At 28.6% G+C, this 16,354-nt stretch overlaps 3 protein-coding genes and 1 long non-coding RNA gene across 6 annotated transcripts; 1 reads left to right on the top strand and 3 right to left on the bottom strand.

The window, feature by feature from the left end:
- Positions 1–668: 668 nt before the first annotated feature.
- LOC112687601 (glutamine-dependent NAD(+) synthetase) lies at positions 669–4,815 on the bottom strand. Of its 2 annotated transcripts, none has more exons than XM_025560395.1 (3): positions 4,728–4,815; positions 2,749–3,005; positions 669–2,673 (listed from the first exon to the last, which is right to left on the bottom strand). In XM_025560395.1, the coding sequence occupies exons 2-3, from the start codon at positions 2,995–2,997 to the stop codon at positions 766–768; spliced, it is 2,157 nt and encodes a 718-aa protein (XP_025416180.1). In that variant the 5' UTR covers positions 2,998–3,005; positions 4,728–4,815; the 3' UTR covers positions 669–765. The 2 variants fall into 2 exon arrangements, with proteins under 2 accessions (XP_025416180.1, XP_025416179.1); XM_025560394.1 differs by lacking the exon at positions 4,728–4,815 and adding an exon at positions 3,533–4,301 and having other exon boundaries at positions 670–2,673.
- Positions 4,816–6,860: 2,045 nt separating this feature from the next.
- On the bottom strand, positions 6,861–9,486 carry LOC112687717 (NADH-ubiquinone oxidoreductase 49 kDa subunit). The gene is made up of 11 exons (XM_025560594.1): positions 9,287–9,486; positions 8,958–9,183; positions 8,688–8,889; positions 8,406–8,593; positions 8,168–8,331; positions 7,988–8,107; positions 7,608–7,737; positions 7,400–7,496; positions 7,191–7,331; positions 7,038–7,097; positions 6,861–6,937 (listed from the first exon to the last, which is right to left on the bottom strand). The coding sequence occupies exons 1-10, from the start codon at positions 9,367–9,369 to the stop codon at positions 7,060–7,062; spliced, it is 1,389 nt and encodes a 462-aa protein (XP_025416379.1). The 5' UTR covers positions 9,370–9,486; the 3' UTR covers positions 6,861–6,937; positions 7,038–7,059.
- A 115-nt stretch (positions 9,487–9,601) lies between these two features.
- Positions 9,602–10,463, top strand: LOC112687718 (39S ribosomal protein L27, mitochondrial). Its single transcript, XM_025560595.1, has 3 exons — positions 9,602–9,803; positions 9,927–10,096; positions 10,153–10,463. Exons 1-3 carry the CDS (start codon positions 9,740–9,742, stop codon positions 10,354–10,356), a joined length of 438 nt encoding a protein of 145 aa, XP_025416380.1. The 5' UTR covers positions 9,602–9,739; the 3' UTR covers positions 10,357–10,463.
- A 51-nt stretch (positions 10,464–10,514) lies between these two features.
- LOC112687690 lies at positions 10,515–15,012 on the bottom strand. Of its 2 annotated transcripts, none has more exons than XR_003148998.1 (3): positions 14,823–15,012; positions 14,522–14,693; positions 10,515–10,659 (listed from the first exon to the last, which is right to left on the bottom strand). It is a non-coding gene; the product is annotated as an uncharacterized LOC112687690 (long non-coding RNA). The 2 variants fall into 2 exon arrangements; XR_003148999.1 differs by having other exon boundaries at positions 14,904–15,012.
- Positions 15,013–16,354: the final 1,342 nt, after the last annotated feature.

The following is a 16,354-nucleotide window of genomic DNA, read 5'->3' as shown; positions in this document are numbered from 1 at the left end:
GGATAGTGATATAAATCATATTCACAAAATTTTATCGAAAAGAACCTGGGTGTTTTTGATAGTTTAATGTTTAATTAATCAATTTCAATTAGTTTATTACAAATCATTGTATATACGTAAATATGTAAGCTGACCGATTGTAAAAATAAACAACCCGGTTCAATAATAGCAATTTAAGTCATATCCAACGTGAATTTAACTTTTATTTGATAACTACTGTTATCCTAATAGATGTGTATAATTTTTAGTTTAACAATAAAATGTAATCTCATTATATTTTATTTATATTATGGAATAAACACATTTTTACTTACATGTTTTGTAGAAATTAATGACTCTATGCATATAGCAAAGTTATCTTGCAGAATGATAGTCAAATTTAAAATTAAACAAACACAAACAATTTTTGATAAAATAAAAATTATGACAATAAGATATTTTATTGTTTCGTAAATTATAATATTTAATACATAATATATAAATAGGATAGATCTATGCCCCTTTTTCCAATTTAGTTAAGCAATTAGTAAGTAGTGTAAGTGATATTAAACTAGCAACAATACATTTATGAACAGTTAAAAATGATTGAACACTTCTACAACATAATATAATTCATTTAACAAAATAAGTACTAATAGTTATATTTTATGAACTTAAAATCGATTTATAAAAAAAAGAGAAAAAATTCTATAAGTTAATAGTTATTTGAATGTCAAAATTAATGTTAATACAGTTCAATACTTTACATGAACATCAAAAATTCTATTACACATTCACAGCATATTTTCCATTTCTATTAGATTCAAAAGATATTTGGTACCTAGGAACTTCACTTTTTTTGTCATTGAATTCTTCTATTTTTTGATCAATACAACGAAATTGCCATGGCCATAAAACATTATATAAAAATGGCCGATGATCAAAACGGTTGTCATCTGGACCATATGCTTCAGCGTGATAGCTAGGAGTCAAGATAGTCATTTTGTGTCTATTTATGGCATAACACCTAAAGAAGTGTTTTACTTTTTCTGCAATTTGTTCAGCTGTATACTTATCACCCCATAACAACAACAATTTACAAAACATACTATATGGACCACAATAGTTCTGTTTTCTTAACTTTCCATAAACACTGAGCTCATCGTAAGTCATGCCCATATCTGCTTCGTCAGATTGTGAAGTGCGTCCAGCAACCAATGGTTCTAATTCTGCTGTAGGTGTAGCGTTTATAATATCATCTATTGCAGATAATGAATATTTGTTTCTAAAATATCTGAGAAACATTTTAAGATCTGATTTTGAAATACCACCAATTGGATTCACATCAGCACTTGAACAGTCATATTTTGTCATGTACCCTCTAAGTGCTTCATCGACGTTGCCTGAACCCAAGACTAAAAGTCCGCCTTGTCGGCCTCGCACCCATAACATTAATTGAGCAAATAAGTATGTTAAAACCATTCTCAACCGAGCTTGTACATTTTGCAAGGCAAGCGATTCACGGGGAGATCCACCATAAATGGAAAACTGTGGTGTTTTACCAGTTAAACCGACAAAAATAGATATTACTGCAGAGACCGCTTTATCAATAACAACACTCAAATGGTAACTAAATATTTGAGAAGATAAGTCTTCAGCTCGTTTTTTTGTTTGTGAAGACGAATTTTCAGTAGCCATATAACAGGTTGTTAACAACTGATTACATAGTTCTCTTGCATTCGAAGGAAAATAATTAGGTTGACCAACAATAGCACGCACTTCATTCAAAACTTGTGTTTCACCATCTTTGCACGCCTGATATATTAAATTGCACATGGAAAATACTATACATGCTGTACTTGATGAATCAACACCACCACTCAATGGCAAAAAGTATCCACCTTGTTTAGAACGTCTCAAATAATCCCAAAGCCAACATGCTGGACCTAAGGTAATCTCTTCTTCAGGAGATAAACATTTAAAATCAGTCAAAATGGGATCTGGTGTTTTGCGCATTTCCCTAGATAAACTAAAGTCTAACACATTTATCCTATGGTAAGGCTCTGAAATAAAGCTGGATCGAGATCTTATAGCATTCCTATAACTACGAATATCTTCTAAATCTATTGTAGCACAAGTCACTTCTACATCTTTTATATTAAACTGAGAGCCTATTTTAATAAGAGAACCATTCATCACAATATTTGAACAACCATTAAAGTAAACACGTTGGCCATCACATCCTCTAAGATTACTGTACAAATAACAACCACCATTTTTAAAAGTGGCAGATTTAATTAGATCCAAAATAATTGAAGATTTACGCAATTCCATATAAGAACCAGAACTGTTTACAATTATTTCAACACCATCCATAGATAATGGAATATGAGTACTATTCGGTGTCCACAGTTCTTCACAAATTTCATAACCAATACAAGTATCAACAGTAGCAATTATAGCATTTCCAAAAGGTACAATAGTTTGGCCAGTGAGTTCCTGCACAATTCGAGGCAAATAAAAATCTTCTATGGAATGTGTTTTTTTCCATGGAGTAAACCAACGAGATTCTCTATAGTTACCACTATCACACATGAGTAATTTAGGTCTGATCAACAAAATACGTTTGTTGAGGAATACAACTCGACAATTGTAAGTAGAATTTTTATGCATTACTGGCATACCAACATCAATCTAAGCATATAATATAATATTAATATATAAAAATGTATAATATAAATGTTTTATTAACACTAATGAATAACTAACCAAAATATCTGATGAAGATGGATGCATCATTATATCAATCAGAACTTGCCATGAATGCAAAAGGGTGTCACTCTCTAGGAAGTGATCCTCACAACTGTAGCCACATATTTCAAGTTCAGGTCCACTGCGGTATGTTGCATTGAATAGCTTAGCAGTTTCAATACTTTGCAATATACGACGCTTATTACCATCGAAATCCAAAGCCCACTGATTCAAACAACTTACAGCTACAGTAGCAAAGCGACCCATTTTTCTAACTAAAATGTTAATTACTAAATTAGATACAGTTGAATATAAGTTTACTAAAATATTTCTTATAGCTCTTATAAGATCCTAGACATTATATTGTTTTGTGGAGAAAATAGATGGGCAACTTATAAAATCATAGTTTTTCTAAATGTCCTTATTATTCAAATTATTATATTTACATATAATCTCTCCCAGAGACAAATTAACATAACAATTTATACATATTTATAATTGTATATACAGTTAAATTTGGATTAATGTAAAATAGTAAAATAAATATTCAATTTAAATTAAAAAATGTGTTAAGTTTAAAATGATTTTATATTATATTACATAATATGAAAACTGTCAACTACTAAAACCTACCTAAATTAATTTAAATTACGGGGAAACGATTTTATACTTCTTTAAGTTATGACTCATTAGTGATTTTTAATTTAGAAGTTAAATAAGAAAAAAAAATACAATAAATGCTGACAATAATTTATTGGGGAAAATAGTTTTATTTTCAATTTAAGTTCAAAATTGTACTTACCCAGATAACAGTTTATTTCACAAAACAAAAAATTTTTTACACGACGTAATGTAAATCTCAGGGTGAAAATAATATTAATATTAAATCATGTTCTTCACAGTTCATGATGTCCTATAGTTTGATCAATTTATTAAATTTTCAAAATATCACAATACCCACCCCCTCTCCACAGTCAAAATACGTTTCCTTAGTTACATGCAACCAACACGTGATTGGATTGGAATGTGATGATAACATTGATAACACATTCGTTTCTATCACAGATATATATATGAGAGGATCGCGACAGCAACGTGAGCTAATTTTTCGGAGCAGTTATCATGGCTGAAATTAATGATAGTTTCATTATCATCCTGTGTTAGTTATCACTAAATATAATATAAAATCCATAAATATGATACACAATTTAAACTCTGATGTTATTAGCTCTATTAATATTTACAGTGAATTAGAATATTCAATATTTTTCAATTTACCTTAAGTCTTTGCAGTGTCATCAGATATGGGAGCGGAGAAAATTTACCTCTCTGATATAAGGGGAACAAAACTATAATTTGAAAAATAATGTAAAATAGTTCCTGTACCACTGGTCTTGATATTCTCACAAATGTATTCAGTACAATAAATTCTATGCATTTTGAGTCCTCAATTTTTCTAAGCTGAGGCCCCTTGACAGTGCTGATCACCCCCAGTCCCGCTTCCAATTGCGGCACAATTTGGATGCTTGAATAGTTATAATTCTTTTTTAACACAATTTTTTTATTGTGTTATAAGACCAGAATATTAAGTTCAGTGTCGTATATAGAAAAAACCAATTACATAATATAATATTATTATATATACTACATTATAATATATTATAATATTGTAGTAATATAGAAATAATATTTACCTATTTGATATATATTAGTGATAACAAACATAGGATGATAATGAAAATAAAAAATTTTAGCTATGATAATTGCTCCGAAAAACTAGCTCACATTGCAGTTGCGATCCTCTCCTATACATATATCTGTGTTTCCACCACAGCTGGTAAATTGTTTGCGCTTTTTTACGATTCGTTGCACAATTTGCACCAACCAAACATTTCGAACTGCACAAAACTGTAATCGATCTGTGGCTTGTTAATAGGATACAACTATTTGGGATTCAACATGGAACGCCGCGGAATAAAAAAAATGTATTAACTTACGTTTAAAATACCATAATTACAATTTAATAAACGATAGATGGAAGAATCAGTTTAACCAGAATAAGACATTTAATTTTCCTAGATGACTGATTATTATGAACAAATTAATAACTATAACAGAATAATTAATCGATGAGATAACTGATATCATATATATAATGTATTATTACATTTATACACATTTTATTTTCAATTAATTTCATGACGGTTTTTGTCGAAAATTTTAAAACACTAATAAAATTAAATGACGTTTTCTTACAGAAAAATTAAAATCGTTTACATTTTTCTTAACATCTCAATAATTACACATGGTTATTTGTAATAAATATTAATAGTTACCAGATGTAAATACAATATTGAGATGTTTTGTTGACTAATAATGATTATTATAATAATAATAGTATACTAATTAATAATATTATAAGACGTTCTTTAACCCGTAACTGGTACTTGCCGTGTCATACACTGCTGTACTTTTTTTTTAACCTACATAACAATTATAATATTGATAATATTACTTGGAGGTTACGTATATCTTTGTATGGAGGTAAAATGTATATAAGTTTTTCATGTTATGTTCACTGTCATAACTTGTTATTGTTGATATAAAATGTTCAGTGGTATCTCACACCGCACTGTACCATATCCATAACATTTTCGATATCCATTTATATGTTTGAAGAAATTTTTGTTTTTATTTTTAAATTTAGTTCACTATAGTTATATTTTATTATGTTATTTATATTTACTATTATATTTGAAGTTTATTGTATTTATTTTTGTTTATTATAATAAAGCATTTTAATTGGAGTTTGGTTATAGTTATTTTTACTTAAAAAATGATTTTTCTCATTATATTTTTTTAATCTTATTCTTCAGTATGTCTTTTATTATTATATATAAGTTTGAACCTTAAAAACTGATATTGAAAAATTCTAGAATAAAATAAAAGATTCAGAAATAAATTGTACTATAATTTTTTTATGTAACAATTCATTCATTGAAACACTAAGAAATAATTTGTTTGAAAAAAAAAATGTAGAATGATTGTAATACTATACAGATAATTAATATTAATAAAATTATTTAAGAACTTAATCTAAAAAGGTCCAAATATTGATATCAAATGAAGCGGTATGTCACACCGCACTGTACCAGTTACAGTTTATTTTTTCACTGTACCAGTTACGGGTTAAAGTAATAATAATAAATATATAATCAAAACAGGACAACTAAGCCCAAGTATTTTATGCTATTTTTCCAAGTCTTACTAAAAAAATAAAGGGAGAAGTAATTTTTATTAAATAAATCATCACTTACTATTTTGATACAATTTTCATGAGTTCTCATTGTAACTTCGAGATTTCAAATTTTTATACAACCATACATGTTTGGATATTCTAATTTATTTTTATATATAAACAACTCTATTTAAAAAAAAATCAAGTGGATGACTTACTGTATGAGTTGTAAGTCTATGGATATAGTTTTTCAATACAGGAGTACATAATCATTTAAATTACAACAGTTAATTTATTTGAAAGTGCTTACCTAAACAAAGTACGTTTGTACCTGTCTACAACATGATAGACTACAATTTTCTGGACATTTAAATGAATGACTAAAAAATATTTAAATTAATTTTTGAATTACAAGACAGTTAACTGATTGTAACGAGTAAGACTGATAATGTAATAGTATTTTTATTAAGTTAATATTACATTTTTGATTAATTTGATTTAAGTAGAGTTCTTAATTTGGACAAAAGGTGATTATTAAAATTAAATAACTAATACATTGTAATTTATTTAAATTAATAACAAACCTAAAACACAAACCATTATTTTAATTTTAAAATATGCTCTTAACTAAGATATTTTTCAATAATGTTAAAATAATAGGAGTTTAACAAAGACTGGTGATTACATAATTATAAAATGGTATTTTATTATGTATCATGTAATGTTTGTCAAATTATATACAAAATAAGTAAAGGAGTACTGTGGATATAATTTTTTTAAACATAAAATAAATTATTTTAATTTAAATTGAGGTACATAGAATTTATTTAATCATTGTCATAAATCATATTTTATCATAAAAAAAAGTTTTTATGTTTTTTAGTAAAATACTTACTCTTGATCGAGTAGAATAAACTGGACAATTTGTTAGATGATACAACAACTTTAGAACAATAAAATACTTGTACACTAAGAAATAATTTATTGAAATAATTATTAAAATACAACAAATAATTTATTAGGTATATTTAATAATTAAGTTTCAAAGCGAAAACTAATATTTACTTACCAATAAACTTCAGTACAAAAACTTAACGATCAATTTCACCAAATACAACGTCCAATGTTCCTAAAATTATTTTAAAGTAAAAAATGTATTGGTTAATGTTAAATAAAAATAAATATATATAGGTTTGATTTCAATGTGTTTGAAATAAATTACCAATAATAGCTACAATATCAGCAAGGAAGTGTTTCTTGCCTATCTTCTCTAATGCTGCAAGATGTGCAAAACCAGGGGCTTTGATTTTACATCGATATGGTTTTGAGGAACCATCAGAAACTAAATATACTCCAAATTCACCTATAAAAATATTTACGTTTTAAAAAATAATTCAAAAGATAATTAATAACTAAATATTAAAATTTTACCCTTAGGGGCTTCAATTGCGGTATAAGTAGCACCAGGAGGTACTTGATAACCTTGAGTGAATAATTTGAAGTGATGTATCAAGGCTTCCATGGAATTCTAATAAAATAATTAAATTTTAAATCTAGGTAATATATTTAGTAGATATTATTAGTATATATTATTATATATATATTAGGTATATTATGTATATATTATTAATTTATTTACTTTCATCTCTGATCTAGATGGTGTTGATATTTTCATGTCATCAGTTTTAATTTCACCAGCTGGCATTTGATTCAAACATTGTTCTATAATTCTAAGTGATTGCCTCATTTCTGCAACTCTGCATAAATATCTAAAAAATATAATTCACAAGCTATCATTTAATGATTCAAAATTTACTTAATTTAAAATGAATGTTTATGCATAACAATATATTATTTTAATAAGAATATAATATAAAATTAAAAAAGAATGTGTAAAAAATTATCAATATACTTAATGTCTAATACATTTTCAGTCAGAGTTAGTATATTTATACTGATTGATAGAAATCTTAAGAAAAACAATCAGACATAACTAATATAAATAAAGTCATTACTAACCTGTCATAACAATCCCCACGAGTACCAATTGGTACATCAAAATCTAAAAGATGGTATGCATCATAAGGTTGTGTTTTACGTAGATCCCATTTTATACCTGAACCACGTAACATAACACCACTAAAAGAGAATTATTGATTTTACTATAGTGAAATTTTACTTAGGTAACACAAAACAAACCTAAAACCTAGGTTTAGAGCGTCTTGAGCACTCACAACACCTATATCACGCGTCCTAGCAATCCAAATACCATTGTTGGTAAGCATATCTTCTGTTTCATCAATACGTTCACCAAATTTCGATGCAAATTGATAAATATCATCCATCAAACCAAGTGGTAAGTCCTAAGTAATTAGTTTAGGAAAATTGAATGTGTAAATATCATAACTATTAAACATTTACAGTAATATCTTTATACCTGAGATACACCACCAGGGCGTATATATGCAGCATGCATTCTAGCTCCAGATACACGTTCATAAAATTCCATCATTTTTTCACGTTCTTCAAATAACCAAAAGAATGGAGTCATGGCACCAATATCTAAAGCATGTGTACCAACAGCCATAATATGATTCAACAATCGGGTGATTTCAGCAAATAATGCTAAAATAAAAAATAAAAATATAGATTTATTCAAAACAAAATGTTATCAACAAATATAAACAGCTTTTATTAGTATTTTGTTGTTTATTCTTACTTCGAATATACTTTGCCCTTAATGGTATATCAATATTCAACAATTTTTCTACAGCCAATGAATAACACTGTTCATTGCACATCATAGAAACATAATCAAGACGATCAAAATACGGTAATGCTTGGGTATACGTTTTGTATTCGATTAATTTTTCAGTAGCTCTATGCAAAAGTCCAATATGTGGATCAGCTCGTACAACAACCTAAAATATAGTGATCATATAACAAAATGTTGAGGTTTTAAATTCTGAACTATCATAATAAGTCTTACCTCCCCGGCAAGTTCCAATACTAATCGAAGTACACCGTGGGCAGCTGGATGTTGTGGCCCAAAGTTGATGGTCATATTTTTTACTTCACGTTCAACTGGTTGAGGATTACAATTCCACGACTCGACTTTCCAATCGCTTACCTCTTCCGGTACAAACATGACTGGCCGTTCAAATTTTTTCATATCTTCCACGCCCGGGTACCATTTCGATGCATTCCTAACGTGCCTGCAAGTAAATAGGTAGTAACTAGTAGTAGTACTAGTAATAAGAGGTGGTCGTTAGCATAATAAAAATACGGTCACATTATGTCAACCGTCTGTTCACTTACTGATAGATTCGGTCGTTTGAAATCAGATATTTGGACAGCACGCCCAAGTTGTTCTTCTTCACTAAATTAATAACTGAAGCCATCTCTATTCGACCGAACGGGAACAATCGCAGAAGAATTTCCCGTTAATTTCTTTCCCTTATTTAGAGGGTATTGAATTTTCCCTACCGAAATTTTTTCGGGAGCGACTTAATCATTTATCAGTTATCACTAACTTCTGTAGGTCTTCCATGGAAGAAAAAACTATACAACCAGACTTTTCGGAACGTTGTTATCACTCGTCGAGCAGCATGCGCTCATTATTATCACGAGACAACGTTTGGTAATATTTGTATTCTATAGTCAAAAATTAATTTTGTCAATAAATAGTATGTTTTAACATTTTTTTTTTAAATATTCTCCTTTTGACCAAGAGTGGAGACGTCGGTATTCAAGAGTCCTAGTTCGATTTCGATGATAACGATGCTAAACACTTCGTCGTTTTCAAATATAATTTCAAGTGTTGGAACGTTATTGCGTAAGTAACGGGGAATATTATAAAACCAAATAATGTTATCTGAATAAAATGCAATCCGTAGCCGATATCCAGTATCGGTCTAAACGAATGTAACTTATATCATGCGTTTTAATGATTTTCCAGTTCGAAACAGTGTTAGACATGCGTCCAAAAAATCTGGTACTAGTTCATCAAATGTGGGTGGTCGTGTTCGCCCGAAACATAGAGGTATCAGATACAACGACGGCCGTGAAGTCACTGCCGGAACCATGTTGGTGTTGCAGAGAACATTGAGATTTCACCCAGGTCTACATGTAAGTGACATGTGCCATTTGTATGATATTTTATTGACTAGGTATTTTGTCCTCAGGTTGGATTCGGACGTAATGGTACATTGTTTGCGTTAGAAGCGGGTAAAGTAGTTGTATCGTGTGAGAAGTTTGATCCATTTTGGGAACACACCTGGGTCCAGAGGATTTATGGCCATCGTAAAGGGCAAACAATATACAAAAAATATTTTAATATTATACCAGAGCCCCAGCACAATCGATTTAAACTTATCGAATCAAATTAATCTATTGTTGCCGATCAAAATTTGCCCGCTCTGAAAACAATTTTTGTAATTAATAGACTGTAGAAATTTATAAATAGTGTTCATAATAAACATGATGATTTTAATTATTTCATAATTATTTATTTTACATATAATACAATGTAAACTTTTATCAGGAATATAATATAAACTTGTATTTATATTAAAGCAAAAATTGTATAACACTTGAAATTATGTATTTTCTTAATATTTGCAACATATACTTTGGAAATACATTCTCAGCATCACCACTTCAACACGTGACCAACTAAAGACTTGCATAATCTGAAAAAAGGAAATATTACTGAGAATTTTTTCCGGTGATGACTGTTCAGTTATTAATGTGCCTTAATCACAAAAAATTTGTTGTTCGGCTTAATTTTCGATGAGCTACATTCTGATAAATATTTGAATGTTTTGACTAGTTTACATGTACTGTAAACATTTTTTGTAAAAACCGTGTTCATAAATAAGAATACATTCCAAAATTCCTTGTGTACCTACCTCTTGAATTTAAATTTCTGCCGGTTCGTGTTTATATATGTTTTTAGTTAGTATGTTCTTCATTCAACTGTATGTTGTAACCGTGGACATACAATTTTAATAAAACACCACCAAAATATATTCTCACTATTACACACTCTAAGGTTTCTGTACTTAAAATTGTCAAGGAATGAACATTCACCTCTTTTACTACTATCAATAATTTTAATATCTTTTTTAAATATGAAAAAAGTCACTCACATTTTAACCACTCTATAGGTATACATAAGACTGACTAGTAACGAGTGGTTACTGAAGATTTAAGACGTGTTAGTGTTAGTGTGATTATTGTACAGTACTTAACTTGTCATATCTTATCCGTCATTTAGCTATAAAAATAGTATGCGGTTTTATATCCATTATAAATGTAATATGTTTTGTTTTACATTGACAGATGAAGTGTGCAGGTTTTGTTTATCGACCTTTATGGGGTCGAAATCAAAAGTGTGTAGTTTTAGAATGCAACCCTTTCATGATGTCAACCTATGTTGGCAATTTAATCGTTTCATATAAGTTTAATTTAGTAATTAGTAATTTAAATATTTATCATAGCTTAACTTAGGTTTTTACATTTTTTTATGAAGAATAGAGAAAGTAGCGTAATCTTGATTTGTAAGTGTTTTTTTAAAATTTAAATGAGTTATTTTTTATTGTTGATGATTAAGATTTTTGAATTCCGAGCTGAACCAAATTTTATATTTAGAAGAATAATAAGTGTAATTGGATAATTTGGTTTTAGACTTAATGTATCTAAAATGAACGAATAGTCAAGAGTGGATACAGAATCTATTTACGGTCGAGGCATTTTAAAAGAGAAATTATATAATATAACTGATCATAGGCGTTTGAAGAGGTGTCTTGATGAGGGGGTTTAGACCTCGCCCTAAAAATAATGTGACAATATTATAAAAAAAAACTGTCAACATTTATTTTTATAATCTATTATTCAGTTCTTCCAAATATGCTTTATTTTTAATATTATTTTCTTCCAAAGGAGGTGGCACTTGCATCTAGTAACCCTCCCCTAGATCTACCAATACGAGTAGGTGGAATCGTAAAGATACGTATCCCCTCTGGACTCGTTCCAAAGGAACTATTCGTTCATGAACGACCCATCATCACTAGCCCTACGGTATCGGTTGGGAAACGGGGGTGGATGCAGCCGTTACGTATAACGAGAATCTGTGGTTTTAGTCGTGGTGTGCCAGCGCTATTTATTATTCTTTCCTACTCCTTGTGGCGCAGTATAATGGTTAGCGTGAAGTAATGATTAAACGTAATAAGTAGGTTGACGGTTATAAACAAAACTACGGTCCGGGCAAAGTCGGATACGGCCTAATCTAGGGTCTCTTAATCTAGATTTCGTGATAGAAAAAAGGGCGAGGCGTTGCGACACCAGAAACGTAAAATTTTATGTATCTAAAAAAGTTTGTTTTGGAAATATTCAATGAAAAATGTTGTTAAAAATGAAATGAAAAATAAGTGCCTAAATTGACGTTTTGCGAGTTTGAAATTGAGACTCTATTGAATATATTTTATACATTTTATCTTTTACTGATCATTGTGTTAAAAAATAAGTAAAATCATACAACCTTAATAGGTTCACATATATTTATGTATATTCTATCAACTTTATAGAATAGTTTAGAATATACTCTAAACGTTGTTTCAAATTGCGATATTTTAATCTGCCAGAACGATAAAAAGCCTATGTGTACAAAAGAGATGAAATTATTATTGTTACGTTTAAAACAATATTGAATTTTTAAGTAAACATTGTAATAAATACTTGGCTGACGGTACTTTTACATACAAACTGTATATTGTACACGAATGGAGCCAAAAATATTATTTTTCTTTAATACATTGTGTTATACCTTCTAAAACTGAATGTTGTTTCATAAAAATGTGGGTCAATATTAAACGTGTATGGTGTTAGAATAAGATTTAAATATTTACATTATTTATCTCAATTTTGAGATGGCTGATTATAATAATAGTATAAAAATGCTGATACTGTAACACGAGGAGAAAAAGAAGCAAAATATGATTGCCAATTCTTTATCATGGGGAGGAGTAGGAGTAAAATACGAATCTCGATCTGTGTATTGTGTAACGACTTGTCCGATTACATTGAGCAATTAAGTTATAAATAATATGATTAATATTCAATTCTATTATGTATGTAATGCAGTACATGAATTTAAATGAGTTTGATTGGTTAAGATTTGGAAAAATACGTATGCAAGAATTTTGTTATTCTCAGTGAGTATTTTATTTAGCATATCTTATTATTATGGTCGGAGGGCCCCTAAATTAATTTGCCCCTGGCCAAAATAAAATCTCAGGACGGCCCTGTGCCGTGAGTTCAAAAGTTTTCAATCGTAAATACAATTTGAAAAGATACACAAAGCTGCATGATAACAACAATTTTTTATGTAGACAATGTCCAACATTTTCTTGTCAGGATAACTTAAGAAGACATATTAAATCTCTTGAGAAAATGGTCTGGTGTTATTTGGAGGGAATGAAAATTATAACATCGGTGATATTGCCAAAAAATTTATGATTAAAATTGTTCAAGTTGGTAAAAAATCGAAAAATTACATGAAACAAACGTACCCTTATAATGTGTACCGAAGATGCAATACATCATCGTAGAATTATCGATCGATACATTTTTTTCCTCAATATAAAATTTAATTCAATGATAATAATTTACGGGTTAGAGATCATGATAATTTAACAGGTACTTTTGTAGTAATAATAATTAAAATGCCACAGCCTAAATTTATACCAGTCTATTTTCAAAATCTCACAGTGTATGATTCATATTTCTTAATAACTCAATTAGGATTTGATACTCAAACAATCAGTGTTATACCACATGCATTTTTTTTTCTAAATATGTGCCAAACTCGTTTCAAATCGATATAGATACATACAGATTTATGCTATTATGCTCAGAAGAACTAGTAAATAATAACTAAAATAACTATTTATTATATAATGAACATTAAGTAATAAAGATTAACAAGAAATGTTGAAGATTTACCAAGGATAGAAAGGCGAACAAGGATGACTAAAAGCAGACGAGTGGTGTTGTACGTTTGATGCGTGCACTGTGTCGACTGCAAACGTTTCGTGGTTTATTGAAATCTCCAAGGCTAGTTCTGTCAATCGAATACTTAGATAAATAAGTATGTGATGGCGGTCAGTGGAGTAACCAAGGGGAGGGGGCTAATAAGGCTATAGCTCTCCAGATGGGTCGTGTTTTTGTGTATATAACATACTAGTATACTTCCATTTGGTATTTAAGTATTTTAAAATTTTGCTACGAATTAAATGTTGACGAACGATAGGTCTTTGGTACATAATCGTATTACTTTTACCGTGATTTACCATCTTTTTGGTGGTTATCATGTAGTTTTTAGTGACTCTTGTCAAACACTATTATTTTATAGTCACCATAGTTTTCATACCATGTTATGTCATTTGATGCTGCTGTAGCAGACAACCATTAATTTATTATTATTATTATACATTTGACTTTAATAAATATTATTAAAACTATTTTAAAAACGCTGGAAATACATTTACAAACCTGGTGGTTGGGGGTGAAGGGTAGATTTTAAAATTCTGTCTTACTTAAACTGTCAAAAAAAAGTGTTCAGTCCCATCCGCTTAAAAATCATGGCTATGCCACTGATCACTGTATCAGGGTAACACGATCGTGTTACTAAGTTCTTTGATCGCATGAATGACATTCGAAGTTCCTTTTAAATTTCATATGTGAAAAAAAAAATTTTAGTTTATCCTACATTTTAACTGTTGAAAATATTATAAAATACATTTTTTGCATATTCAGTAACATGTATTATATAGTAGAACAAAATAAAATATACCTACTTACACAATCGGTCTAAGATGTTAAATAGTAATGCATTATACTACCATACTATTTAAGTATACAAATTTGTACATACCTTCAATGTAATATTACTAGCACAATGTAGTAAGACCATGAACATTGAAGTAAGGATATCGATCTACACAAATAAAAGTGGGCCCAGATATTTAGCATCCGCTAGAGACCGCTGCAGAATGCTAGTCATACTCTAAATTAAACAATTTATGATCAAATATTATAGAATATAATTTAAAGAGCAGATTATTTTTAACAAAAACAATAAAACTATACATTAATAGGTGGTATTTCGATAAAATTGTTACATATTTTTAATTATTTTAAATAATTATAATATATTATTATAATAACTTGGCATAACTTGGTTACAATAATTATGATTGATATTAACAGTTGATAATTTTTAATTTATGGTTCAAACTACAGTGGAAAAAAACAATACTAACTTATATTTATTTTTCAAAACTAAAAGTTGTTAATTAGGTATAATTTTATTAATTTCCAATCCATTCTTTTAAAAATGTAGGAACAATTTAATTGAAAAAAGTATATTTATGTTCCAAAAATACTTAATATCTAGAACTAAATAAAAAAGCTCTATTTTATTCAGTCTGTAAATCCCTTTGTTAGTAATGACTGTAATAATTTTGGATGGCTGCGTAACATTAAACATAATATTATTCCATAAATGTAAATCAATATTTAGCTTTTATTATTATAAATCTTTAAAAATGTGATAAGTGATAATTATATTTTGTAATTAAGGTAAAATTTGGTTTATTAACTTATTTTTATTATATCAAACAAAAACAAAATTTTATAATAGTAACTTTTTTTTATTTCAGTGTATAATTAATTAGATACAAATATTAAATAATAAATAAAAATCATTACAATATGTAAGTTATAAAATAATGATTATAGGTGCTTAAATTAACTTTGCAGACTTTTTATGAAGTTTCGATTTTTCTTTCTTAGCATTTTCTATAGAATTGGACCGGGAACAAATGAAATTTACCTTAGTTATGTGAAAAAAGTTAACTAAAGATAATGTTAAACTATCTGCATGGAGATCATATCCAACAAGTTGTAGTGAATCTATCTGTTCTAGTTTAGAAAAAATGTTAAATAGTACTTCACTGCATAATCCTTCTTCATTTAAAACATATTGCAGCCTTCATGGTACTAATTAAATTAAACAATTTTTTTGATAGTTTATTAAATGTCCGTGAAATAATTTATCAATGAAAACAACTCTTGAATTAAGATATTTCTGATTTTAGAGATGAAAGGCAATTTAGACACTTAGTAAATCCAGTTGCTTTCTTAGCTACATTCCCAATGACATGATTTAACCAATTAAATGTTAACAAGATAAATTAAAAAAAACTTTTACTTAATATTTTGATAAAATTATGTGGTGTAACATTTATCAATCATTCGTACAATTTTAGATACTAATATATATATAAGACCACTAAATATCCTATGGCACTTGTACAAAATGAG

This window comes from Sipha flava, unplaced genomic scaffold (genome assembly GCF_003268045.1).
Source record: "Sipha flava isolate LNK unplaced genomic scaffold, YSA_version1 35a_pilon_pilon, whole genome shotgun sequence".
NCBI lineage: Eukaryota > Metazoa > Arthropoda > Insecta > Hemiptera > Aphididae > Sipha > Sipha flava.
This window is presented reverse-complemented; position numbering and strand designations above follow the sequence as displayed.

Excerpts from the sequence above, each read along its gene's own strand:
- LOC112687601 (XM_025560395.1), bottom strand. The coding sequence starts at position 2,997 with ATGGGTCGCTTTGCTACTGTAGCTGTAAGTTGTTTGAATCAGTGGGCT. Across the intron at positions 2,674-2,748 it reads CATCTTCATCAGATATTTTG|ATTGATGTTGGTATGCCAGT; the intron begins GTTAGTTATTCA and ends TTATATGCTTAG.
- LOC112687717 (XM_025560594.1), bottom strand. The coding sequence starts at position 9,369 with ATGGCTTCAGTTATTAATTTAGTGAAGAAGAACAACTTGGGCGTGCTG. Across the intron at positions 8,890-8,957 it reads TATTGGAACTTGCCGGGGAG|GTTGTTGTACGAGCTGATCC; the intron begins GTAAGACTTATT and ends ACTATATTTTAG. Across the intron at positions 7,497-7,607 it reads CATCTAGATCAGAGATGAAA|AATTCCATGGAAGCCTTGAT; the intron begins GTAAATAAATTA and ends TTATTTTATTAG.
- LOC112687718 (XM_025560595.1), top strand. The coding sequence starts at position 9,740 with ATGATAACGATGCTAAACACTTCGTCGTTTTCAAATATAATTTCAAGT. Across the intron at positions 9,804-9,926 it reads AAGTGTTGGAACGTTATTGC|TTCGAAACAGTGTTAGACAT; the intron begins GTAAGTAACGGG and ends ATGATTTTCCAG. Across the intron at positions 10,097-10,152 it reads GATTTCACCCAGGTCTACAT|GTTGGATTCGGACGTAATGG; the intron begins GTAAGTGACATG and ends TTTTGTCCTCAG.